We start from the raw sequence: 27,369 nt of genomic DNA on the forward strand, positions 1-27,369 counted from the left end.
GTGTATTTATACCCTCTGTTATACATGTTCATCTGTCATTTGTATTCATCTGCCATGTTACTTCTAGGCTTGGTTTCTGGGTTTGCATGTTTAATTAGATCAGCTTTAACTAAGTTAACTTTCTGGGGTCACCTTGATCTCTTTTCACTTGTGTCTGATTTACCAACAATAATTGCTTGAATAAGCAATTATACAAGCTACTATACTATATAACTATATAAGCTACACCACACTCCTACTATTATCCAATACAAATTGCATTCCTTTATTACTGACATATCTGACAATTATCCTCAGTAGACTGAGGATTTTTTTTTTTTTTTTTTTTTTAACAAATTCAGAAACACAACAGCCATACCATACACCTTCGATCTGTATGGTTTATAACGCATAGGATAACAGAATCCTTTTGAGAGCCGAATTAAAACATCTTTAATGAGCTGCATGTGACCTCCTGCTTGACCTGCAGTTTAAGTACAAAGTAAGAACGGGCTTTTTATTATTATTGCAGTAGCATGTGTTTAACTTGTTTAGAACGGAGAGAGAAAGAGAGAGAGAGAGTAAGAGAACAACCTCTTCACACCTTTCTCTGTTCTAACAGGCCAACACACTAACATACATAACACATATAAAAAGCCATTTTTCTATGATGTGACTGAAGATTTTATGTGGGATGGCTTTTTTCTAGGTTTTTGCACTAGCTTGTGATAAACAAACAGATGCATTATAACACAAAGACAAAGGATGAAAATTGGATTATGCAGCAGCATAACAAATTGTATGGAAGACCGGATGCCCGATGTGTCCTTGAACCTTCTGCCTTCTTGCATTTTACAGCCTACCTGTTTTCACTGGAGAATTTTGGCAGGGTGTTAAACACATTAATTATATTTTGTCCCATTTGTTACTTGCAACAGTTTCTCACAATCGTTTTAAATGCAAAATACATCAACAAACCAAAAACACAACTGATTTGGAAACACACCAACATTAATTCAAAACAGAAAGGGTAGGTCTTATTGTAATTGAACATGCCATGGCTACAGGAAACCATGGAAAACTGTCAGCTGGAGGATGTTTACAGTAAGAGGAAATATGAGCCCAAATGAATCTACTGATGCTTTTATTCCTGCTTATTTTGATCAAGGGCATTCATATGATGTTATTTTAGATATGCTGTCAGCTCTATACAGCATTATAACAACATCAATATCTTACTCACCGAGTCGTTTTCACTACGCTAACTAGGTAACAGTGTAGCACTGAAAAAATACCATCATTTTTCCTTTTGATAGTCGTCATACTCCGTGACCAATCAGCATTGAGCATGTGATGTTCAATAAGGACCCGTCTTTACAGTTTTTAGTTAATGTGTTTTTGAATTTACAATTGTGTTTTTAGACTTGCTATCGTGCTTTTAAATTTGCTGTTGTGTTTCTAAATTTGCTGTTGCGATGTTGGCTTTGTCGTTGTGTTTTTTGGTTTTGCTGTTGTGCTTTTGGGTTTGTTGTGTTTCTGGTTTGGCTGTTGTGTTTTCTGATTTGATGTTGTGATTGTTTTTCTGAATGATCTGTAGCATTTTTTTGTTTCTGAATTTGCTGTGATGATCTTGGTTTTCCTGTTGTGTTGCCAATTTCGCTGTTGAAATTGTGGTTTTGCTGTTGTGTTTCTGGTTTTGCTGTTGTGTTTCTAGTTTTGCTGTTGTGTTTCTGGGTTTGCTGTTGTGTTTCTGGGTTTGCTGTTGTGTTTCTGGGTTTGCTGTTGTTTTTCTGGTTTTGCTTTTGTGTTTTTGGTTTTGCTGCTGTGTTTTCCTGTTGTGTTGCCAATTTCGCTGTTGAAATTGTGGTTTTGCTGTTGTGTTTCTGAATTTGCTGTTGTGTTTTTGGTTTGTTAATGTGTTTTACACTCAGGGACAGTTCATATGTATGACCAGCATTAAAGAAAGGACTTTCCATAGCACTGTTCTTTCATCATTAGACGATTTTGAGCACAAGCTTTTTATGCATATGTTAATTATTCATTTCAGTCCAAAGTATTGTCAGGTACATCAGTAATCAAATCCTTTCTTTCTATGTGTATTCAATCCGCTAATTATTTCAGCCAGGCTATAAATCTGTGTCATCAATCCCGGGATTCCACTTTCACTCGAGACTGGTAAAGATAATACACTGAACTATGGCACGCTCATTGACGGGTACACACAAACACATGCTCACACACACTGATTGTTAGCGATAAAGCTGATTGAAATGACCTCCAATGTCACCCTGATGATTGCGTTTAAAAGTTTGCTGCCCGTCACACTAAGGCGTTATCCAGCTTTCATTCAAAGCACAGAAAAAAGGACTAAGCAGGTCAAAATCTATTATTGACTGTCACACGCACAGGCTATCTGTGTGTTTATGCATGTGATTATTCCAGCAAATGATGTTTGGATGTTCTCTGGACAGATTGCCAGCCATCACAAACTGCCAACCCATTTTAATAGCCAGGCATGAGATAACACGTCCCACTGCGTACATGGTCCTGCATACATAGAGTTCATTGATAACCCTCCACTTCTGTCTGCGTGAGCCTTTCCTTCTTCAATTAAACACTAGGTGATGGGGTGTGTTAATTGACATGTGTAATGTCTGTTCATCTTTGATTTCTGTCACCCTGTTTGCATTGACAACCTAAACGGTCTTTTAGTGATCAATATCTCTTTAAGGGCTACACCACTGTGCATACAGATCAATAACTGCCTCTTCTTCTGCAGTCATGTCCAGCCTAATCATGCAGGCTAAACTATAGTGGATGCAGTAGTACTGGGTTGATTCAATGCAAATAGATCTTTGTGGATCAATACGGCACACGGAAGATGCTGCTGCATTTTACTGTGTGTTCATGTGGAGGATAAAGACGAGTCATGCGGCCCAAAAACGACTCGTCTTTGACTGGGAAGGCAGGAAAACTCCTCAAATTATGAATAATAAAAAAATGAGTGCGGATTTAATGCAGCTCCCTTTTTCTGGGAACACAAAGCAAATGCATTCTGTCTTCATTAGAATATTGTGCAATGTGACAACGTGACATTTCACAGTTCTCCTACGTTAATATCCACCACACACATAAATGCCCACACACAGATTTATTACAAGTAAACCAACTGTCTTCCATATGGCGTTATCATTCGCTGTCTCCTGGACTGTGATGAAAACGAAATCTCCTGACGTCCACAGTCTTGTTACCAATCTGAACTCGCATGATCTCCTTTAAAATCACCCATTTAATTAGTCATGGGAGGTTTGCAATTTATGTAGTGGAACCTGTTCTGATTAAATAATTTTGCCTTGTTTTCTGGTGGCATATTGTGGAGGAGGATTATGATGAATTCATGCGAAAACTGTAGGAAAAACAAACCAAACAAAAATAGCAGGAATTCAGTTTCAGAAACCCCTAAGGATCCCACCACGGACATGGACCCATTGTCTACGGATTTTTAATTAGAGAGCTCAAAAACACTCTCTACAAAATAATTATATGACAGGCAGAACAAATCAAGCGATAAGAAGAATGCTAAGCTGAGAGCATGCATGCTGCTACTCACCATACAAGATGTTGATGAGCGAGATGGGCATTACTAGGATGCCCACCAACATGTCTGCCACAGCCAAAGACCGCAGGAAGAAATTAGTTGCGTTCTGCAGTTTCTTCTCCAGCGACACGGCCATAATAACTAGAATGTTCCCTCCTATGGTCAGCAGGATGATGATGAGTATAAGCAGCGCCGGCCAGTTCTTCTCTTTGATCACTTCCTTGGCTATGCCCTGACCGGAGGATGCGGTGGAGGAAAGGTTGGTGCCAGGGTCGGTCCAGAAGAGGCTCTGGTTCAGGCTTATGGTGGTGTTCCCAGGCCAGGTCATCCAGCCACTGATGTCCACAGAGGCAGTGGTAGAGCTGAAGCCACCCAACAGAGGTCCTGCTGGAGCCCCCATCCTTAAACAGAGGCACTTCTACCTTCTGGTCCCTAGCTGGTAGTGATGTGCTCAGGACAGATCCTCACACTCATGTGTGAGTGCTGGAAAATGATGGTGCGATGAACCAATTATCGATGAACAGCCCACTGGCGTTGCAATGTGAAGGTAAAGTCTATAGAATTAAGGACGTCCATTGTGGTTTCAACTTAGTATTACAATCTTGTTCTGGGAAACAATATCTGAAAAGTACAAAGAAATATAACTGTAATAAGAACATAATCATTGATTGTGTTGATTGCTCAGTGCTTTAGGCATAATATAGATGGAACCTGAGATTCGCTCAGATTCGCTTTTTTTAAAATCCATTTAAGTTGAGTCCAGTTTAAATCAAATTGGGAGCCAGCAAAATCATCTTATTGCACAAATGAGCCCATTTATGTCAGCCTAGTGAAGGTTAATTGAGTCTTTGAGGTAGAAATGCTGCAAAGTGGTTTAGCACTTCACGGGCCACCATTACCTCAGGACTTTGTGTTAATTTCAGGCAAAAATGCAGGTCATTTCATTTAAATACCACACAGTTCTTCAGGATGACTGTCAAAGGCCACAATGTAGTGATGGACAAGCTAATTGGCCATATACACCACTAGTCTTTATAATGCATTTTATCCAACCTAATAAGCTTCCTGATCATGTAATTACACCTGCAGTTAACCTAGATATCAAGATGATACCTATATATCAGTACTATGTGCATCTGCTAATGCCTTGTGTTCTATGCCCTAATAAAACCACAGTAGGACTACATGATATGGACAGAACCTTTAAGATGATTACACTGAAATATGCATGGATTGTATTTAGACATCACTTATCTGACAGGGTTAAGGGTTGGACTAACAAAATAATTTACCCATGTTGGATCTTTGGATTGCTGTGATTCATTAAAACACCCACAATTCTCATCTGGAGTGTCTGCGATTAGTCAGGATGTTCACACAACACCACCAACAATGTGAAGTTGTAATGTGAGGTCCCATTTGCTTATTGGAACCTTCTGTGATATCAGTATATTGCAATAATGATAATAAACAAATAATATAGGAGTCAAAAATAGCTGCTTTTGGACATTCTCCATGAAGGGCAGGTCAATAGGTGAACAGTATATTTTTACAGAGAACCTGGATGACTGGCATTTTACAACTTCCTGTCACTCATTTTTATTATTTCTTTGTCTTTCTTTTACTAGTCTTTCCTCTACCCAAAGAACAAATTACTGTATTGAACAATACTGTATCTTATTATAGAACTGAGCAAACAAGTGCTCAGGGCCTCAGAAAAAAAAAAAACAGACAAATGAGGGAATTAAAAAAAAAAAAAATCAATTTCACAATGTCACAGGTCAGTTTTACTCAAACACTTATCTGCAAAATTCAGCCCATAGACAAAAAATACAACAATCCTGATTATGAAGCATATCAGAATGTGTATTTTTTGCTCCCAAAGGGAACTACACAGCTGTGATATACAGTTTTTGTAAGTGGTTTTCTACATCCTATACCTCACAAAATGTTTTGATGTACTTCTGATACAAGGCTGTTCCAGTTCCCTGCTTATTCTCTTGCCAGAGTGGTTGGAGTGCCCAACCAAGGGCAAAAGAACAGCAGCTCCGGAATAAATAAATAACTAGATGATAACTTCTCTGTTGCCCTGGAATAACCTTCAGTTTATTAGGCTGGGCAAGCGGGGGAGCAACTAAAACACACCAGAGTGTCTGTTTAATCTCTTTAGTAGCAGTCTCACTGCTAATAAGTCCCAATATGAAGAAAAATAACATTTTATTTCAAATTAGGTATTTTGCTCACGTAACCCGTAGTGAACACCAAACATATTCCTCCAATAGCTTTAAAAATGGTCCAGATCAAAGCTACTACTAATAACTAAACATTTGTTTATGTTCTAGCCAATTATTTTGTGTCACAGAATTTAAGAAATGTAGGTGAGTTGGTGATTATTTTTTAGCCCCCTTTAGCGACTTATTGTGAAACGAGAGTCTAGCAACAAATCTAGCGACTCTTTGAGCAGATGTTATCGACTGCACTCTGTATGGTGCTCAAACTCACAGCTGCTGGGTATTGGAGTTGAGAGGCAGGTTCGCTCATCACCAGTGTAAATCCTGACTGAGTTGTGCTTACGTGAGCCGATATTCCAATGACCAATTACCAATCACCGTTGTTGCCAATGACCAATCACCGATCACCATTGTTGGTAACACACACACACACACACAGATACAGCAATAATAAGAAGTACACTATAAATATGAAATAAACAGAAGTGAATACTTTGAGCTTGGTTAGGACGCCTACTCAGTGTGTGATATGAATTACAAGTGCGCTCTCTCGCCTCCTTAATGTCTCTTTATCTCTTCACTATTAATAAAGGGAACAAAAGTGCACTTCCACATTTATAGATGTAAGTCTGAATTCCATTTGAGGGTAATTAGCTTCTTCAGCAAACCCCAATCAAGTTACTGGCATTTAGAACGAGTCTCCAGTCTAATTAGCATGGAATAGAGGAGCCAGAAAAGAGGAAGCACATTTGCACTGACTTGGGGTGAATGCTTACAGAACACAGAGAAAAGTTCATGTGTAAACTCAGGCATTCCTGTGTAGAGCAAGAAATATACATGCTTTATTATTAACAGCTTTAAATATGCATTTTTTTAATGCTGTATATCTGAACTTCAATAGTTGATACTGTGTGAGTGATTTTCCTTCCATTTATAGCTATTCAAAGTAACACCTTTCCATTCAGCCATCGGCTAACTGTCACATTGAATGCGATTTTAATGATATGCTGCCCGCAGGACTAGCATGCAGGTTATAGACCACAAAACAGACACAGATTGTTGCTTTAAATTCTCAGCAGAGCAATAGATGATCCATCTGAACTGTAAATAATAGATTGTAGGTTTGGCTTTAAGCTGGCTTGGTGAAAAGTCTACATATGAGGAAAGTTTCTTATCACAAACAGTCAAAATTGAACACCATAAACCCAACACTTCCGCGATGAAACCGTGTCCCACTGAAGCCTTACGTTTTTATATACAATACGTTAGGATGGTCTATCAAAACTGCCTCACATAGGAAATAACTGAAATTTCCCCACATGCTCTAGTAGACCGGCATCCTGCCCGGCACTTTAATATTGTTTTTCCACTCCCATGCTCTGACGACTCAGAAGTGCTTATAATCTATGACACATGAGTGGCCACTTTCGTCAAGGGGAGGAAGGTGTAAAGGGGAACAGATTTACTGAACAGAGTGCACTTGCCCTTTGCAGCAAGCAGCTGAAGCAATTTCCTTAGTGATTTTTACGGCCTACTTCCAAGTTATTACCAGCTTGCTAAGTTGCTGATTTACTAAATACTATCATTCTGACTAGCTGAATTGCTAATGACCTAGTATGATAATTATCTAACTTAGTAACTAGCTAGCAGAATAAAGTAAGTTATATCAGTACACACACCAGTTTCCTACCTAAACCTCAGGTTAAATAAAATATTTCAGATCTTCAAATACTTATATTTTTTAAATATAAAACTAAAAAAATAAATAATTTATTGCTCCTTCATGCTAGCTTCATGTGACATTTTTTGTTTGGAAATGAAAAATGTGTAACACTTTGCTTAGAAATCTTCATCATATGACTGACATTAACTGTGTCATATCTATGTCATGAGCTGTCAGGACAGTTTATGTCTAGTTCTATAGCACTGTCATTACATACCTGTCAAGAATTTTCCCCCAGCGAAAGCACTGCTCTCACATTGATTTGTTTTGAATTTACTCATTGTGCTTTTGTTTACATTAACATGAGCTTTTGTTTCTGTTCTAGTCACCGCACCAGTCCTGCCATTGGTGTGTTACCTCATTGTGTTCACCTGTTCTTTGTCTTGCCCTTGTCTATTGATGCCTTTGTGTTTCTGTCCCTCATTGTGAATTCCTATTGTGCATTTTTGTATTGTTGTTTTCTGTATTCCATGTTTCCTGGTTTTGACCCTCACTCATTTCCATTGTTAATTATGTGTATGTATTTCTTGTTTAACCGTGTCTGCTTGTTCTTTGACCAAAGCTATGGACTATGATTATTGGATTAGCTCTAATAAAACACACTTGCATCCTGCCCTCACTCACAGCATGCAGCAATAACAGTAATGGTCACAATAGCATCTATAAAGTTTTATGTTAAAACATCTTACATCACATGCTAAGCTTTGGTAAGTGTGCGCTAATTAGCACATGTTTATTACTTGTTTTATTGATTGATCATTTCTCATAAATGGTTAGAAGTTCATATTATACCATTAAGCACCTGCATTAACATGCTAACTACAGTTGCACTAATGTAGCATGCTCATTTTTTTGTTTTTTTTTTTCAAGAAAATAAATATTAAAAAGTACAACCGTGCCAATCAAGATAAGGACAGCTGTAATTACAACACAGCTCAATAAAAACATGACATAAAAACAGTGGGACACAATCTTGACATCTTTGAAGATTTTAAAATAAAGCTCCCAGCATGTATAGTGTGGTTGAGTACTGAATGGGTGTCTATGGAGTTTCCACTTCACTTACTCAGGCAAGTAAAAAAAAAAAAGAGATGGCACATAAAACAAATTCAGCGCAATGCAAACGCTCATGTAGTGTGTGTCTCAAATACAGCTGGTGTGGATTCAAAAGCTGCCACAAAAATCTTCAAACAGCATTCAGTGTGAATTGGCCTTCATGACGTGTGGTTGAAGAAAAGTTTTAAAGCCCCTAGCAACATGGCAAACAAATGCTTATAAAATTTTGTGATACTAATGATCTGTCATTAAATAGGCATTTACCAATGATTCAAGAAATACACTGTAGATCCCTTACTATGATTTAATTCTAACGAAAAGCTAGTCCTCTTTTTGCCTGATCAGAGCCGTGTGGCTGCGTCAGATTGTATAATGATTGACAGCAATGTCTCCCTGGCAATGTAAAAACACTCTGTGAAGTGCTAGTGCTAGAAAGTGCCAGTACTACAAGCTGTGTACATATCACGCCTGGTTTAATAAAACAGATTAAAATGAGCTTAACGGCCCTCTCATGTCGTCTACAGCAGAAAAAAAGGAATCCAGAAATCTCTTAACTGAAAAATAAAAGTTCTTTCTTCTGCATCACAGACGCTATAGACAACAGAGAAGGTAATTATGAAAAAGAGGTGACATGAGCTATAACTGAAATTACATCAAATGACAACACAAAGCCTTCTGGGCCAATTTTCTGCTTCTAAAGTCTATACTCATGTTGACTCATTTGCACTCCATCAGGCTTCCAGTGGATCGCTATTAGAAATAATGGAATGGCCCTTAAGATGGCAATGGCAACGGCTACAATAGCGTGTTTAATACTGCATTGGAATGCAAGCTGGGTTTTTCCAGTAGGTACCTTAGGGCACACTTAAAAATATCTTTGCCCAAGTATTCAGTTTGAGTTCATCTCAGCACGAAAAGAGACCAAAGTGAGCCTAGGAAAAATAGGTGTGAAATTAGGTTCACAGAAGTGGTGATGGTGTTGAAGTGAGAACTCTCCACCTCTCCACACAGCAGCCTCACATTAGCATTTCATGACCACAGCATATTCACTGATCAGCTGGATAGACCTGTAAGTGCTCACAAATGAGCCTGCTTGAAATAGAAGCTCTTTAACTTTCTGCACAATGCCCTGTAAAGGAATAACAACAATAGAGTCTATAAAGACGAGCTTAATGATTCCTCCTGTAAGAGTGAAAGGTACAATTCTGAAAGAGGAAATTGGTTCTACAGCAGCATATAAAATGGTAAAGTGCATGAGTGCTCAATACTAACTAAGTCCCAGTGAGGAAGAAGCATTCTTTTAAATTGCTTTATTTTCCTTAATTTGCTCCACTGAATCTATTGTTGAACACGGTTGGTGTGTTAAGCACAAATCTGCAGTCCAGGTATCTCCTGAACCAGCAGGCTTCTGGTCATGTATACTGTATGTGTAGCATAAATTCTGCTACAGTGAGAGGTTGCCTCATCATTACTGGCTGGGATTAAGGTTTAGCTACAAAATTCATTTCTCAGCACCATGCTCCTGACAGAGACGCATAGCTGGCCAAGGGCAAGGCATTATGGGATTTGTAGGTTGATGTGGTGAGAACTCATCTGGAGTCTAGAGATGTGATAATGGCTTACATACACACTTTTTCCAGAAATGCCAAAAAGAACCAATAAAAGCAACAAACAGAGCCACTAAGATGATGATGGTTATTTGGTGTGGCCATAAATAAAAAACTCATTTTTAAAATGGGTGAGACGCCAAGAAATCAACTGAATTATACCACTGTGGCCAAGATAATCATGGAGATGTATAATCTCAGAGATATATATTTAGCTCAGGTTACTCAAAGCTAATAAACTTTTTTTGTCTATTCTAACTGGAGGCCACATAGGAAGCATGAAACTCTTATGAAACTATATATATATAAATAATAACAATTTACACCAATCATCTTGTTCAAAATTTTACACCCCCTTGACTATTAATGTAGTGTGTTGCCTTCTTGAGCATTAGTGAGTGTTTGCACCTTTTGTAATAGTTGTGTATGAGTCCCTCAGTTGTCCTCAGTGTGAAAAGATGGATCTCAACATCATATAGCTGTAGAAGATGCTGGAAAAGCAAAGAATGTGCAGGACCTGGAGGATTTTTCTAAAAAACAGTGGGCAGTTCAACTGCTCGGGACAAACAAGGGACTCATTAACAACCATCACAAAACATAAAAACAGTCACTGATCATCCAAGTAACAATGTATTGTAGAGTATTAAGAATGGCTTCATAGAAACTTCATATATTGAAGTAACTCATGGGCACAATATTACCTCATGACCTTGATATATGTAATTGATATATGTAGCTGATGCATGTAATTTTTTTGGCCACATCCTATTAAAATGGCCTGTGTATCACTTTAGCAGCTATGCAACCATCTGATGAGTGAGCAATAATTTTTCACAGTAATATCCAATTTTAAACACTGTGAAGAAAGTTTTTTTTAAGATAAACACAAAAATTATGTTTTAATACAAACCCACACCCAGCCTAAAATGAATGAAGAGAATCAGAGTATGGAAAATCTCTCAGTTAATTACTGCTGCCTTGGAAGAGATTTCTTATCAGAATTTCTAATTACTTAACAGATGTCTAAACCATGTGTTTGAGCCGGCACATATCTGCAGTGAGACTGTGTGGGATTGCTTTGTATATACCATATGTACATGCTTCTCCTATCTCTCAGTGTGTGTGTGTGTGTGTGTGTGTGTGTGTCTTTTGTGCTATTTTGGATTCTGGAGAGCACTGTGGTGGTAAATTTAGCCTTGTTTTAGTCCTGACATCGCTCAGGTGGGGGGATTACAGGGCTTCAGTCGTTTTAAGGACTTCAGTGCAAAGTAAGGCCATTGCTTGCTGCTTCATATCACCTTTAGCCCACTGTCTGTCCCTGTCTCACAATCTCTCACAACCTTGGTCATCTGTCAGCTTCACAGCTTTTCTCTCTCACTCTAGTGCCCTATTGTTGTCCTTTTCTCTTTCAGCTCCTCTTTATTTCCATGTACACCTCCGCCAGTCTCTTCACACCCGGTGTAATATACATTCTTTATAGGTATTTGGCTGTTTTATGTTCCTGTAACACTGTTTCTTTAGCTGCAAAGTTTTCATCTCCTCTTTCTCAGTCTCTTCCAGTGTTTGTGGAAGTCTTCATTGACAGGCTATTGGACCTCTCTCTCTCTCTCTCTCTCTCTCTCTCTCTCCCTTTCCTTCTTACAAACACTTTCCTTCTTTCTCTCTCTCTATTTCTTTCACCTAGTAGGGAGTTGTTTGAGGTGATCTTCACCCCCCCCCCCCCCCACTGCTGTCAGTCATTTCCTCTTTCTCATTCTCTTGCCTGTCCACCTTTTCAATTCTGACAGCTATGACCTCTGACATACACAGCAACCCACCCTGCCTCACTCATTCCAAAACTCACACATACTGTGTTTTAAGGCAACCTCTGACTGTTACCTTGTATCTACTAGCAAGTCTGGTTGAGAGCTTTTTAAAGTACCACTGAACATTGAAACCATTTAAACTAATCAGTAATGCTTTACATTAAGGCTTCCTTAACTGACATTATTTAAAACTTTATTTGAATCTTTATTTGAAACCATGAACTTTAGCAATAATACACCATAAGTAATAGTACGAATGAATAAAATTAAACCCCAAAAAACACCTTAATGTACATGTTTGCAGGCAAAATTCAGAACTGAAGATGAAGCAAGATCCAATATTTACATATATAATGTAATAACACACTGTACTTTATTTTTGCTAATTTATACTTTTTTTTGTCACGGATTGAATAAATAGGAAACGCAGGTGTATTTCATTAATATTTAAACATCAATTAATACATGTGTTAACTCACTTTGTCTTGTTAACATTATGGCTTTATGCTAATTTATGGCTTTATGGCTAGGGTTGGTAATGTTTGTTAATGGGAACCTTAATTAAAGAGTTACCAAATAATCTGTATGGAATAATAAATTGTTCAATATATTTCAATGCCAAAGAAACATCTCTACACCCACATAAAAATGCAAGGGTTTATGAATATGTATGAATATGCAATTTGAAAATATCACACTTCCATTCTAAAAGTTAGTTGCTAGTCAACAAGCTCATATCTGTGACAGGTAGACATGAGTGGGATTTTACTTTCTGAGTCCTAACTTGTCATATTTTCACTGAATTGTTTAATAGCAGTCAAACATCATATACCATAATGTATCATTTCTATTATACATTAATCAGATATGATTGATTTAAGCAGACTCACAAAATGAGCACATACACAGCAGTGTCCTTTTTATAGTAGTACTGAGAAAATTTAAAATAGAAAATGTAAATTTATCCATGTGTTTTGCCCACATCTGACCCAAATATCAATCTATATAATCGAAATCATCCATCCAAGTTCACTATTAAAATCACATTTTTGAGTTCATGGGGTCTTTTGAAGAATTGATCCACTTGAGTACTCATTAGCACCTTCTGCTTCTCTTCATGCCTGATATTCTGATTCTGAAACTCCTTTAGACTTTTGGTTTAATTTATATTTAATTGCCTTAACAAGTTCTTTCTGTTCAGACTATTTTGAAACACTAGTCTTGCACTATAGCAGTACATACTGTGATGGTTCTGCTGATTACTTTCTAGAAGTTCATGACCAATTCAAAGTGTTTTAACTCTTAATTCCTCACCCATCTTTGTCACCTGTTCGACAGCAATTGATGGTTGTCCTTTACTTATGCACCGATTTAGGATCGAACAGGACTTTTTGATAATTCCACTTGTTTGCACCCTGTCTCAGACATAACAATAGCATAAAAGATCAGTGGCTGATGTTCAGATGGAATTACTGAATTATGTTCAAATGGAATTCCGTCTGGCTCATTGCCTAAGGACTGAGTGGCACTATGGTCTGTGTGGCTCATTGCCTAAGGACTGAGTGGCACTATGGTCTGTGTGGCTCATTGCCTAAGGACTGAGTGGCACTATGGTCTGTGTGGCTCATTGCCTAAGGACTGAGTGGCACTATGGTCTGTGTGGCTCTCTTTACACTAATCGTGCTCTCAGCCCATCTCCTCGCTGCTGATTGAATGACACTTGAAGTCGACTGAATTACAATCAATGGAGCGCTACTAGCTTTAGCGCTGTATATACTGCAGGTCTGCACGTGTGATGGTCCACACTGTCCATATCCCCCTGGGGTTCAAGTGTCCCTTAGGTTACTAATCATAAAGACTTTGAAAACAAATGAAATACAAATGGAATGGAAAAGAGATGCTGACCAAACTACTGGCTGGAAGCTCTTGGAAGTGAAGTTCTAGATTTACTTGGCACAACAAAGAAGCATTGGACAGCAAGTTCGAATCCTAACGATGCCAAAGCCATCCCTGTTTATCCCTGAGTCGAGTGTAACCGGCTGTGTTCTCTGGGTGGGAGGGGTCAATCAGTGACACTAGCCAATCATGGGTGCCTGTGAGCTTGTATATGCGGAAGAGGGCTGTTTATTCCAAGTGTGTTCAGCTGCCTTGTGTATAAGCAGCAGATAAAAAGAAGGGGTAACTGGCTCAATGTGCCTTAGAGGACTTGTGCTATCCTACACACTTGGTTGGTAGCTGTTGTGTGATAGACACAGCTAGCCAGTGGATAGGAATTGGCAAATGACCAAATGAACACGTAAAGATATACAATGCGTCAGTATAAAAACCTGCAATTTGTCCCGTTGAAATCCCGTTTGAGGCAAAGAATGTTCAAGGGCATTTTCAGGGCTGGACTGTTCTCAGTGAAAAAGCATATATCCATTGGCTAATTTTGGATATGACTCGACCAGTACCAACACGTACAATATGATCTCAGGCCAGAAGAAGACATCAGTCACCTCAAGCATCAGTACATCGTCTCACGCTCAGTAATTTGCTCAGTCATGGGTAGATGAACTCACAATTGATTTAAACCGCGGCATACGGAGAAGAAAGTCAGAATAAAAAAAGCAATTTTTACTGCTTCCTGACCATCATCTCCTCTGTGTTTGAGGATAGCAGATGTTTTGGTGCATGTTACTGACTAAAGCGAGGTGACAGCTACTTTTTCAGGAAGGCTAACTTTATCAGAGGCAATAACAAGAACATTGCAAACCTCACGGTATCTGGTTTTCCTGAAAGAAATTCAGAAAGTGATCCAGAGCCTGCAGAGAGGTGAGTGATTCGGTCGTGCCTGCTTGATCTTCTGTGAGTCAACGCAGGTGTGCATGTGACAAGCGTTATTGGATTCTTGAAGTGGATGTTGAGTGCCCACTGTGTCCGCTGGTGGAGAAATGATTTGTACCCAACTGACAAACAGTCTCCAGTCATTCCAGAGCTCACAGACGGCTTACATCAGATGAGCTGGTCCATGGGTGCCTGCTTTAAAATTGATTGCAGGAGATGAACCACTGTTCTGTCTCCCTGGGAAAGAAAACTGAGCTGATTTGCTTTACATCAATCAAAGGGGCACTGGAGAAAAAAATGGACAGGATGGAGCAGAGAAATATTTATCTATCATGATGGAGGTCATTTCAAAAAACAGTCATTTAACTAGTCACTTAATAACTGTCGAAGCAGCTGAAATTCATGAAAGATTAATTTACCACAACACACACACACACACACACACACACACATTAGTGGTGTAATGCAATGCCACTATCTGTATCTATTTAGTCCTCCAAATATCAAAGTCTGTATCTATTTTGGGGTTCAATTGCAAAACACTTATTTTTTCCACATTAAAGACATCATTTAATAAATGGGATTATTAATAATAAAATATTGAACAGAATTGTATATATTTGATTTGCAATATATTTAGAAGATCATCATGCACCAACTGAGCTGCACGTGAATGTTCACCACCAGTCAATACATGTGGGTGTGTTTTCCAGTTAAATAAATAAATAAATAAATAAATAAATTAAATAAAATTAAAATCGAAAATGAAAACTCATTCAAAACATTAAATGTACTGCCCTTAACAAGTACTATTAATATCAACTATTAATTAACTTAGAATCTTATGCCTGGGCCACAAGGATTTACAACAACATCCTAATTGATGTTAAAAATGTTGGTCAGATATAACGACAGATTTCACAGATCTGTCATCAAACACCCACACCAAACACCCACATTACAAGATTTGGCAAGGAAAAAAAAAAAAACACCACACACGATTTTGCACTCGCGAATCCCAACCAATAATCCTGACTCTCAAAACCTGGGATCGCGCAGAATTTCTAATGAACAAATGTGACTTCAGATGAAAATAAATGTGATGACTGACAGTTCAGCTCAGCTGCCATTGGTTATTGGCAAGACATTAATATTGCATCTTCACCTGAGACAATTGCCCGTGCTATTTATACACAATGTCCACATTCATAAAACGTTAATTCAAAGTTGTTTTTAGAAAAATATATGACATGTCCATCGCCTCCATACTACTCCAGTGTTATAAAGACCATTGTTCTGATTTTTTATTCTTCATTAATAAAACAATCCCAATCCAACATGGCTGATGGTGAGAGATATAGCACATGTCTCAGCAATTTCTGTTTAAGGTTTCAACACAAAAGGTCTAATCAAGGAAACACAAATGTCAGACTACAACAAACATTATTCATTTTTTTAAACCTGAATTAGTACTGTATTTATTATATCTATAGATTTACTATATTTATTTGCATATGTAGTTCTGATTTCATCAGGATTTAAAAGGTTCAGTGTTTTTTATTCTTTTAAAATGTGCTACTACTTAGTACTTACTATTAAAATTATATGCAAATACAAATTTCAAAGATAAAAAAGTAATGTAATAGTTTAAATTGCAAATTGCAAGTATTTTCAGCAGTATTGTTTTAACCCCATTTTACTTTTACCTGATGGCTACTAACTTCAGTTTATTTGTAATATGTGATTTTTAGAATAAAAATATTTGAATTTGCATGCCATTTTGAGTAATGAAATGAAATCTAAAATCTTAATATGCTTTATAATAAATTGTGCGTGAAAGGGTTAAAACCATTACAATACTGTAATAACACAGTGTCCTATATAGTATGTTCGATTCTTACTTATCGTGTTTCATCAACATTTATCACAGCAGTTATTTACGAAAAATGTGAAGTGGTCATCCTGCTTTTTTCATAACACTCTGTTGGGTAGATTATCAAACTAACTGTTGTTTTTTTGACAAAACCTCAGGACCTTTTATCCCTGAATATAACCTCCATAACAAACACTGAACTAGTATAAGCACTAAGCGCTATTCAATTGAAAAAAAAAAAAATCATTAAAACTGAAAGAAAGCTTATAGGCTAGTTAAGCCGCTGCTTCAGAGTGGACTGAAGAATCAATATGGGGGAGAGACTGACCTTGTGCTTCTTGTGGGCTGACAGTAGATTTGCACTTGCACTAATGTTTAATAGAAGTAACCTAGAAGCCCTGAATGCACGCATAGAAGTAATTATTGGCATCCTTTTAAAAAACAGGCTGACAGAAATCTTTTAGTGAAGGGAAATTATTCAAAGCAAACATCTTTTAAAAAAAAGCTAAACATTTGCCACGGTTATTGGCAAGCCTACATGTAGTGCTCATTTGCCAAGTAAGCAGCACTGAGTTTTCTCTTACAATGCAGGATGAGGCAAAAGAATTCATAAACTGCTCTGAGAGCATTCCTCTGTACAAAAAAAAATCTCCAGGCCCTTCAGTCCTCATATATAGCGTCTTCTCTTCAGTACATCCCAAACTATTTTTGTGTTGGTTTGGAAGTATGCTAGATGATCCACAGCTCTGCCTTATGGCATCCTGGCAGAGGCAAGTACATGATGTAATTTATGATGCCATGTATTGTAACAAGTTTCCCAGGGTGTTTGGAAGTAAAACAGCTCCATAACATCACAGACCCACCACCGTGTTTCACAGTGGGGAGTTTGTTCCTTTCTGCATTTTGTTTGCCAAAATGTTCTAGTGAAGTCCAACTGTTTATTTGATGATAATAGTCACTTTGTTCTTTTAAGCCTTCTACGTAGTTTGGCATGGACATGGTATTTTCATTTTGGAGAATTAATTTTACTTCCTCTTTAAGTGTACAAGACAAAAATTGTACATCTTCTTCCATGCAGTTTAATCAAAGCTCCAGGTGTTTTAAACTTCATAATCATTTTCCCCAGAATAAGTATTAGTGTGTGTAGCAGGTGGGGGCGTGGCTTAGTCTGCACTGCGAAGATGGTGTTTGGGATGAGATGGAAGAGAAATATTTAATGTGGCACACTTGAGCCCTGTTGTGCCATGTGTGTGTGATCTCTCACTCTCTCTTAACACCCCTTTACTTATGTCCTTCTGGAGCAGTTGCACAATGATACTTTGAAGAACACTTTTGACCACATTGCTGTAACTGATGGTCAACATGTTTGAGCTGGGCCAAACGTTCTCTTTTCCACTTAATTGTTTTCCCTCATTTTCTCCCAGTGTAGTCATTTGTCAATTCCCAACTACTAGCCCGATCCCATCACATGACAGCAACCAACTGTGGAGGGGGGAGGCTAGCACGTGCTTCCTCCGAGACATGTTCAGCTACATCACAAAGCTAACTGTCATCTGCATACATGAGTTCACAGAGGCCCTTGATTGGCTAGTGTAGCTCTGATTGTCAGGGTAGCATGTAATGTCATCCCTCCTACTCAGAAAGCATGGCCAATTTTACTCTCTTTGACTCCCGGCCATGGATGGCTGTGGCATAATCAGGATTAGAACCTGCAAGCTCCACATTTCTGTTGTGCAACTCAGGAGTCCACCTTTTCCAATATTAATGACAAGCTGTACACTATACACACCATTTGTTGGTCCCAAAAAAGCTGCATAAAACACTACACCACTCATTGGCTTGTTTCACAGTGACATATGTCATGCTGCAAATGTCAGCTAGGGAATCCACCAGCTACCCCAAACATGCTATTGCTTCCTCTTCCCATTATTGAGATCCCCTTTGTTAGAATTGGTATAGAACTCCTTGTGATGTGGTATTCCTAATCAGTGCCCCTGCAGATGATGTCTACAAAATGTGTAGCTGAAGAACTGTTTTGCTTTTTTTTATTTGACCCAAGATTTGACCAAGGACATCTGGCAGACTCCCTTATCACCAAAGTCTAAAGAAATAACTACTTTCCCCATCCTAGTTAGTTTACAGCAATTTGTCACTCTTCCATTCAGGCTTTTTAGTGCCAGTTATATTTCAACTGCTAATGCACCAGGTGATAAAGCCCAACAGGGCATATGTGGCTGCTTATTTATAATCTAGAGTAATGACTGGCAGCAGCGTATGCTACAGATGAGGGAGGTCCTGTCAGCCTCACAGGAAACCTGGAGAAATGTGCGATTAGACTGGTGGAGCTCTAATATCTGGGCCTCCACCTGGGCAATGGGCAGATAGACTGCTGTGATTGTGGCCTGCCTGTGACCCAAGACCAATAAGGGGGGACAATTCTTGGTTCTGTTGGGACATTATAGTAGGTTTGTGTTTAATCTTTCAGATTTCAGCAGCCCGCTGACTGATCTCACTAAAGAGGGAGCTCCAGATCTTCTCTGGTGATTGGAGCAGTGCCAGTGGGTCTTTGTGAGTGCTAAAGTAGCTTTCTTTCCCCCGCAGTGGCGCATGAAGGATGCCAATATGTGGATCGCTTGTTAGTATCTGATGTTACAGCCTATTAAGTTCACAGTGGTCTAAAGGCCTGGGGCGCAGATGGTAGTGGCTGACTTTCTCTCATTTCTCAACTACAGCTACAACCATTGGTAGGGTACAACGAGGTAGAGGGGTAATGAGTAACGTGGCACACCTGAGCCCTGTTGCCCCATATATATTTATGCAATCTATCTTTCTGTTTCTTTCTCCCTGAACAGTGTTCTAAGCATATGTGGTGTGTGTGTGTGTGTGTGTGTGTGGCCATGAGGAGAGAAAGGCAGAAAGAGACAAGGGAGCTGGAAAAAAGTTTGAAAAAAGTTGTTACTGATTAACAACCATGCCAATGGCACAAGCCTAAATAAAAAGCTCTCTTAATCTGGGTCTGTGGATATGTGATTTACAAAAATTAATAACCTTTTTTTTATTTCACTTGTGTATTCTCTGGAATTTTCAATGAATATTTTAGAAAAACATACATATTTATATGCACAGAATGAATGGCATGAATCAAGAAAAGTATGAAATTGGAAAGTGAGGGTCCTGGGGCCACTTATGATGGTAAGTTAATTTGGCTGTAGATTTTAGCCATAAAGTTAAGACCATTGTACCAACAGGGCTCAAAATTCATATTGACTAAAAACACACATAAATTTAACTAGTCAGAAGTCAAGACTGTTTCTATGGTAACTACTTTAGATAGTACAGGGCATTGGGCATCACACACAAACACAACCACTTTAGAGTAGTCAGTTTACCTACCGGCATGTTTTTTGGAGGTTGGAGGAAAGTGGAGAACCCAGAGGAAACCCAGATGGACACAGCGAGAACATGTGAAGCAATGTACAGACAGTAACCCCAACTCAGTGTGAAACCACGGACCCTGGAGCAGTGATGCACCAACACTACCTGCTGTGCCACTGTGCCGCCCACATCAGCAATGCTATCAGTATAATCACGGATACATGTAGAATGGACCCTGTGTATATTTGTTGTCCTGTACATCAATTTCTGAATCTGTACAGTTATTTGATGCTGATATGTATAGCTGATAGCATGCAAACCAACTAGGTTTCAATTTTTGCTGTGTAAAAGTCTCTCTCTTCTTTTTAAACATTGCTGGAAGCATGAATTTTCAATTTAGCTATGGGCTAACCAGAGGTATTAGTATGTGCAAACAAACACAGGCTGCATAGCAACTTTTATTATTATTATTATTATTATTATTATTATTATTAATACCACAGTGCTGTTGAATTTTCGATTTTGATTGGTCAGAAGGTGTTGAAGGACACACCACATGAACAGGTTAAAAAACTTGTATAATTGATGTTTCATAGACATTAAATGTAATAAGACAGTAATAAATGTAATAAAACAGACATTAAATATTATAGGATAATGAGTAACTTCAGGGTATTATCAGTAACTTTGCATTGGGATGCATCTCAAACGCATCTGGCATTGATTATTTTCCTCTAACACACCTACAAGTGTTTTATTCCTTACTTATCAGAGACATCTCGGTTCCACCTATGTGTAATTTTGATTGGTGTGTAGTTATGACTGACTTCACATTCTTCTTTAAGATCAGTTTTACCTTTAGCCAGTTTTAGTAGGCAACACTGCGTTAGTGAAGCTCTACTGGTGCAACTGTTGAAATGTTGTAAACTACATTAAAGCCAAGACGCAAACAGCACCCTGTTCTTTTTCTTTAGTTATGAATCCAGTGAAATAATGAGAAGGAACGAGAGAAAGGGAATCGAACCAAGAACCCCCAAACAAGATGGATGTTATACAGAAAGAACACACAGTGAAGTGAAAGAGAGAATCACACATCCCTCATCAGGACAGTATGCACTCTCTCTCTCTCTCTCTCTCTCTCTCTCTCTCTCTCTCTGTGATTTATTGCTAGAGTAATTGAATGATGAAATGAGAGAGAGAGATCTATCTTGAGATGGGGGTCATAACTTTACTAGATATAAATATTTAATGAATAATGATAAATTATATGATGCCTGAATTAGCAATAACACCTACGGAAGTTTGCCATATGTCTGCTACATTTTGATATGTTAATGTGGTTGTAACTCGTCTCTCCTTCTAATCACAAGCGTAGTCTGTTTGCACTGTAAATCTCTTGCTCCGATGACAGAGAGCCCCAGCTTTGATTGAATGACAGCTGCCATATCAAACAGTTCTACATTTGATGCCATCAGTGACATGCAATGAGCTATGTTGATGACTTTCTCCAGTCGTCTGCCCCAAGTAAAAGAAACAACATTGATCCTGTGTCACGTCAGTTTGACGGCTTCTACCTGATCAATACCTAAAGTTGTTTTTGACTGCAGGGAAGAAAGCCATCACTCTAGCAGTGGTGTCTGCCTGGAAGGACATGCTTTGCATTTACCTGCTGATAAATTCATATCTAGAGGCTGTGCTTGGATTTATTCAGCTGTCGTTACCAGCAGAGCATCAAGATTTTGCATTTCTGTCTCTGGAGTTACCCAAGACTTACCTTAGACTTTAGAGGTGTGCATGGGGCTGTTTGTGTAATCTCTTTCCCACCCATTCGTGAATGAATTCTAACCAATATCATCCACGTCCAAAGGTACCCTACCTTCTGATAAATCTCAAACGTAAGCAGCATATACTCTCTCATATTCTTTGTCCTGCCAGCTTCCTTTTTGATTGCCATTTCTGTTCAAAAAGGAAGTTGCATGAAGCAACTTTTTTTTGGATCCCAGTCCTGACAAACACTTCTACTGTATCGCACATCATCAATATCAACAATAACTGTAATGTTAACAGTAATGAATAATTACATAGGCAACAATATCAAGCAAATTGTGACTTCTAAAAGTAAGTAATGTTTACTTTTTCAATATTTTTTCCAGTGCTCCTATTTTAAAAGTAACCAGATCTCATCTTCATACTGAATAAAGAAAGAGGCCTTGAAAAGTATTCAATCAAAAAATCTGCTTTCACATAGAAACAAAGTGGTGATGCTGAGCGTTTTCAACGCACTGACTAATTCATTAACAAAGCCACAGCTAACCTCAGGTCAACATTCAGCACAGGTTCCCACACTTCAGCATGCTAGAACCAGAGCTAGACTCTTTCTTTCCTTTCTCCCTTCTTTTCATGTCTGGAAACTATTAAAAAAAAAAACAGACTCATTGAAATCTCTCTTTGCAGGTCGCCTCGGTGAGGCCACACTGAGAGATAACTTCCTACGTGGATCCTCCTACATGGAACTGTGACTGCTCTCCTCACACCTTCTGTGGTTTTTATTACTCAGCTTGAAGATACCCAGCAGCCTACACGGCCTTTCTTAGGTAGAACAATTCAATTAGATTGAACTCCTGAACTTGAGCAGAGCTTGTTTCTCTGCCTTATTATTTCTCTCCAGTGACAGTGAAGGACCAGTGGGGAAACTTGTGGAATTAGAATGCAAGGAGAAAAGTGAGAGGGAAAGAACAGGAGGAAGAGAGATTTATGACAAAATCAATCTTGACAGCAGTTATTTGTCATAATATTGCTAGCTTCAACCACTCATTCCCTCTAGTCTGGACCTTCAGGGTTTCAGACTGCAGAGAGGAGCCACACAAGTCTACGCTTAATAGTTCAAACTCATTTAATACATCTCATTCAACACAACAGCCAATTAAAACATGGAAAAAACCATGTCAATTTGTATAAAAAGTTATGAAGAGCTCAGGTTAAGGTAAACATAAGGCAGGGTTGGCATGTCAGTGGTTTTCCCCGCTTTTGAATTATGGCAGGTTGATTTTTTTTGTCTATGGGTTTGTTGTTGGACATTTTACATACATTATATCAATTACATTAATGTGTTGCAAGCCAAATATGGCCGCTGTTTTGTATGTATGCATGCTTGTATATAGTGGATGTAGCAAATTGAAGCAGAGTACAAAAAAAAAGTTGTAGGAGGTAAAAGCCATGTAAGTAGGCATGTGGGCTATAGTTATGAATAATATAGTTAATGAACAGATGAAATGGTGCAATAGTAACAATGTGGTATAATATTACAGTTAGACACAAAAACATTATGCTAATTGCACTGGATAATTCCACTCTTTTTCATAGACAATACATGTAATAATACAAGACCATTTAGGACCTTGATGTTTAGTCTGCATGGTTTTAATATTGTTTTCATAAAAAATGTATGATGTGGTGTTACTGTTTTTGGAGAACAATACAGGGTTTGAGAAAGTCATAGTTTAAGTTTTTAAGTTTTTTTTTTTTTAAATGTTGCCTATTAGTTTGGTTTGACTGGCTATTGGCCTGACAACAGTGGTATTATGGACGTTGGCTTGTGGCTGTACTTTTTATTCCGACATTATTTGTATGAAATCCACTGACATTGTCCTTTCTCAATTGGAAATTCTTCCAAATATTGCATGATATCAAATTTATCTTAGCTTCAGTTGGCTCACAGAGCATCTGATACACTTTGTACACTTAGCTGGCTACAATCATAAAAATCTCTAAGGCTTTGATTGCCTTTCTGTGCTTCTGTGTATATGCAATTCCATTTGGCAATTTCATTTTCCAACAGAAAAAACAATTTTGAAGAGCATGACACAATTACCTTAGAATCAGGATGTAGTCAGTGAAAAGAATTAATGCCAATACATCTTTAAAATTATGATTAAAGAGTTTTATTTGAAGCAGTTAGTGGCAGGTTAAGAAAATATCCTTTATCCTTCCATGTTCAGAGCTGTTAGCACGAAATGAAATAATGCACAGTTCTGCAGAGTGGGTGAACACACAGTACATTTATGACACAGCCCTTTCACAAATCACTTGTCTAAGGTATACAAGGTTTTATGTCCGTTTTAGTTGATGAAGATGAAGACACTAAAAAGGTTTACATGCTCACTATTTTCCTATTCTAGGAGAAAAGATGTTTTGTACATCAACTAATAAGAAAGTGCCATTAGCTGATGGTAACTATATATTCAGGGGGTCAGTTAATATCAGAACATCAGAGTCAAAACATCTACACAACTGTCAATCATTCCAGATTCATATGTGGATTGGCTCATCTGCATCTTTTGGCATATACAGTATTTGAGTGATAACTTATAGCAGTGTACACCGGTGTTAAAATATGGAGCTCCTACACAAAATTCATAAAGATTGGAAGGTCTGCATGTTTGTGGGAGGTTGTATTCAATGTCAGTCCAGTGGCTTCTTCCTGGAAAAGTGGAACATTCTAGGCTACATTTAGTGACAAGGCATATTAGACTGTCAAACTAGAACAAATCTCTGTAAGTCTCTGGCCCTCTAGACCATGAGCTTAACACTCTTGCTTTTTGATTATCTGCTCTAGTTTTTGGTCATCCCCCCCAAACACTGCTCTCATTAAATGTCTTAATTCTTCATTAGCAGCCATACACTCCAACCAGTCAGCTTCAGTACCACTGAGTGATAAAGAGCTCGGACGCTTGTTTATTCCTGTGTGTTTAGAGAGCTAAGTGAGCAGGCATGCTCTGGGAGGTGAACAGCTCATAGAGCCATGGTCAGCTGTCAAACAGAATGCATCTCTGAGCAGCAACACGACGGCGGCGTACAGCGGGAGACAGACACTGCCGAGGACGCTTTTCTCTCATTCCTCATTACGGCTACGCTATGGCACGTGTACCGAGCAATGACCCCTGCCTCAGGCAGAATATTAGCCAGCCATTGAAACGCCAGAATATTAGCCAGCCACTGAGAATTGGGTAATGAAAGACAAGCAATTACAGGCAAACAGAAAAGTTGGCTTGACTTTTCCCCCCTTCTTACACTCGAGGGGATTTGCTGTGTCTGCCTCGTTTTTAATGTGCCATTTTCTGAAATAATCCATTAAGAAAGAAGTAAAGACATGATAATCACCACCAAAACATTTCCCTTTTGATTAGCAGCTATCATTTGCCTTTTACAATAACATCCTGGAGAGAATGCAAATCTGACATGCAAATGAACATGAATGTCATATGATGTTCTTGTTGCTATTTCTTATTGTCATTTTTGTAGAACGTAGGCAGAAATTGTTCTGAGTCTCAGTGTGGGTTACACACAGATTCGCTTGGAATGAAAGAGATTTTCAGATTATTTTTGTTTGGATGACTTGAGAGATAAACACCCAGGCTATGGTTACCTTACACTTGCCTGTATGAACATTAATATTTATCCAACACTGACGCTGGGAGAGTTCTGTCTTTACCCCTTTTTTTTCAGTTCTCTTTGTTATCTTCACTCCCAACCCTTTTCCTCACACCCACTGTCATTTCCAGCAGTGGCTTCTCCTGTCACTGCATTCTAACAGCTCAGATCCCTCAGTTGCAATTTCAACTGAGACTGAAAACACAAAACCCATCATTTTACCATCATATGGTCAAATATGATAAAGTATGTATTCATGTCTGCTATACACACACACACACACACACTTGTAAATATCGCTTTATCAGATCCACATCACCACACTTTATTTAGTAAGATCGAAAGCTGCTGAAACCCTGGTTCATGCTTTCATAACCTCTTGCTTAGATTACTGTAATTCCCTCTTCTATGACATTTCTGATAACACCATAAACAGGCACCAATGTATTTAAAATTCAGCGGCTCGAGTCCTTACACATACGAAACCTTCAGCACACATTACACACATGCTCCAACAGTTACACAAGTTACCTGTTTCACTAACAATCAAATACAAACTCCTAATTCTATCATTTGGTCTATTGGTGATGCCTAAGACCAGATCAATGGGTGGCAGATATTTAACTGCCATAGCTCAAAAACTTTGGAATGACATCACCCAAGAGCTTTGTGACTATTTTTTTTTATTGTAAAGCAACCTCGAGTGCTTGAAAAGCACTATAAAAGGGAGAGTAACATTATTACACACATACACCTTTGTGGCTAAATAATGCTACGCCTACAAAAACCCCTAACCCCAAGCTTAACCTCAGCAACCTAAGTTTTTGCAGTATTTGTAAAAAAAAAATAATAATAATAAAAAAAAAATAAAATAAAATAATAATAATGAAAAAAGAAAGCAATTTCCTCAAATGGCCCCACAAGGTCAAAACAGTCACATATTCCTACCATTATGGGGAAATTTGTCACACACACCTTGCAGAGAATCTTTCAGCCCTATAAGCATTTTTTCATACTCTCTGATGAGGAACATTGGGTCCTTTACAATTTTTCACTGGCACACATTTCTCAATAACCAAAACTCAGTCATCTATTTTCTACACCACTGGTGCAAAACTATAAATCATATTACTTTTAGAAATTACGAGATAAGCCTAAATGTCCAAGAAAATTTATTATATGATTTATGTAGAAAAAATGAATAAAAACAGTAGCTAAAGAGGCATGTGTTAGTAACTGCTGTCTAATGAAAGATGGAGGAAGAAGAGAATATCGAATAAAGTAGAGATACAATGCAAGGACGATGAAGGGCACAGTCTCAAATGAAAGTCAGGTTACACTCACTGACCACTTCATCCACCAGAACTGCATGAGAAAGATTTTTCCATCATTGTCTGAGAGGACAGAAGATCACATGTAACAAAGAAATCCTTCTCTAAACAAACAGAAATGAAAATGGGGACCTAGTATAGTATAGTATAGTCTAGTACAGTATAGTATAGCATAGCATAGCATAGCATAGCATAGCATAGCATAGCATAGTATAGTATAGTATAGTATAGCATAGCATAGCATAGTATAGCATAGCATAGCATAGTATAGTATAGTATAGTATAGCATAGCATAGCATAGCATAGTATAGTATAGTCTAGTACAGTATAGTATAGCATAGCATAGCATAGCATAGCATAGCATAGTATAGCATAGCATAGTATAGTATAGCATAGCGTAGTATAGCATAGCATAGTATAGTATAGTATAGCATAGCATAGCATAGTATAGTATAGTATAGTATAGCATAGTATAGCATAGTATAGTCTGTTCCTCTGATTGCTCATTTTTTGTGTGACTGATCTAGGGACTATG

General features: G+C 38.2%; 1 protein-coding gene across 4 annotated transcripts in view; it reads right to left on the bottom strand.

Moving 5' to 3' along the window:
* Window positions 1-27,369, bottom strand: part of htr2cl1 (5-hydroxytryptamine (serotonin) receptor 2C, G protein-coupled-like 1) — a 104,189-nt gene that overhangs the window by 14,635 nt on the left and 62,185 nt on the right. For all 4 annotated transcript variants that reach the window (XM_034303931.2, XM_026937220.3, XM_053233465.1 and 1 more), the window contains one exon: window positions 3,590-4,198. In XM_034303931.2, the coding sequence (XP_034159822.2) occupies window positions 3,590-3,977 (388 nt within the window). In that variant the 5' untranslated portion in view covers window positions 3,978-4,198. The remainder of the gene's footprint in view (window positions 1-3,589; window positions 4,199-27,369) is intronic.

The sequence above is a fragment of the Pangasianodon hypophthalmus genome, chromosome 4 (genome assembly GCF_027358585.1).
Source record: "Pangasianodon hypophthalmus isolate fPanHyp1 chromosome 4, fPanHyp1.pri, whole genome shotgun sequence".
Taxonomy (NCBI): domain Eukaryota; kingdom Metazoa; phylum Chordata; class Actinopteri; order Siluriformes; family Pangasiidae; genus Pangasianodon; species Pangasianodon hypophthalmus.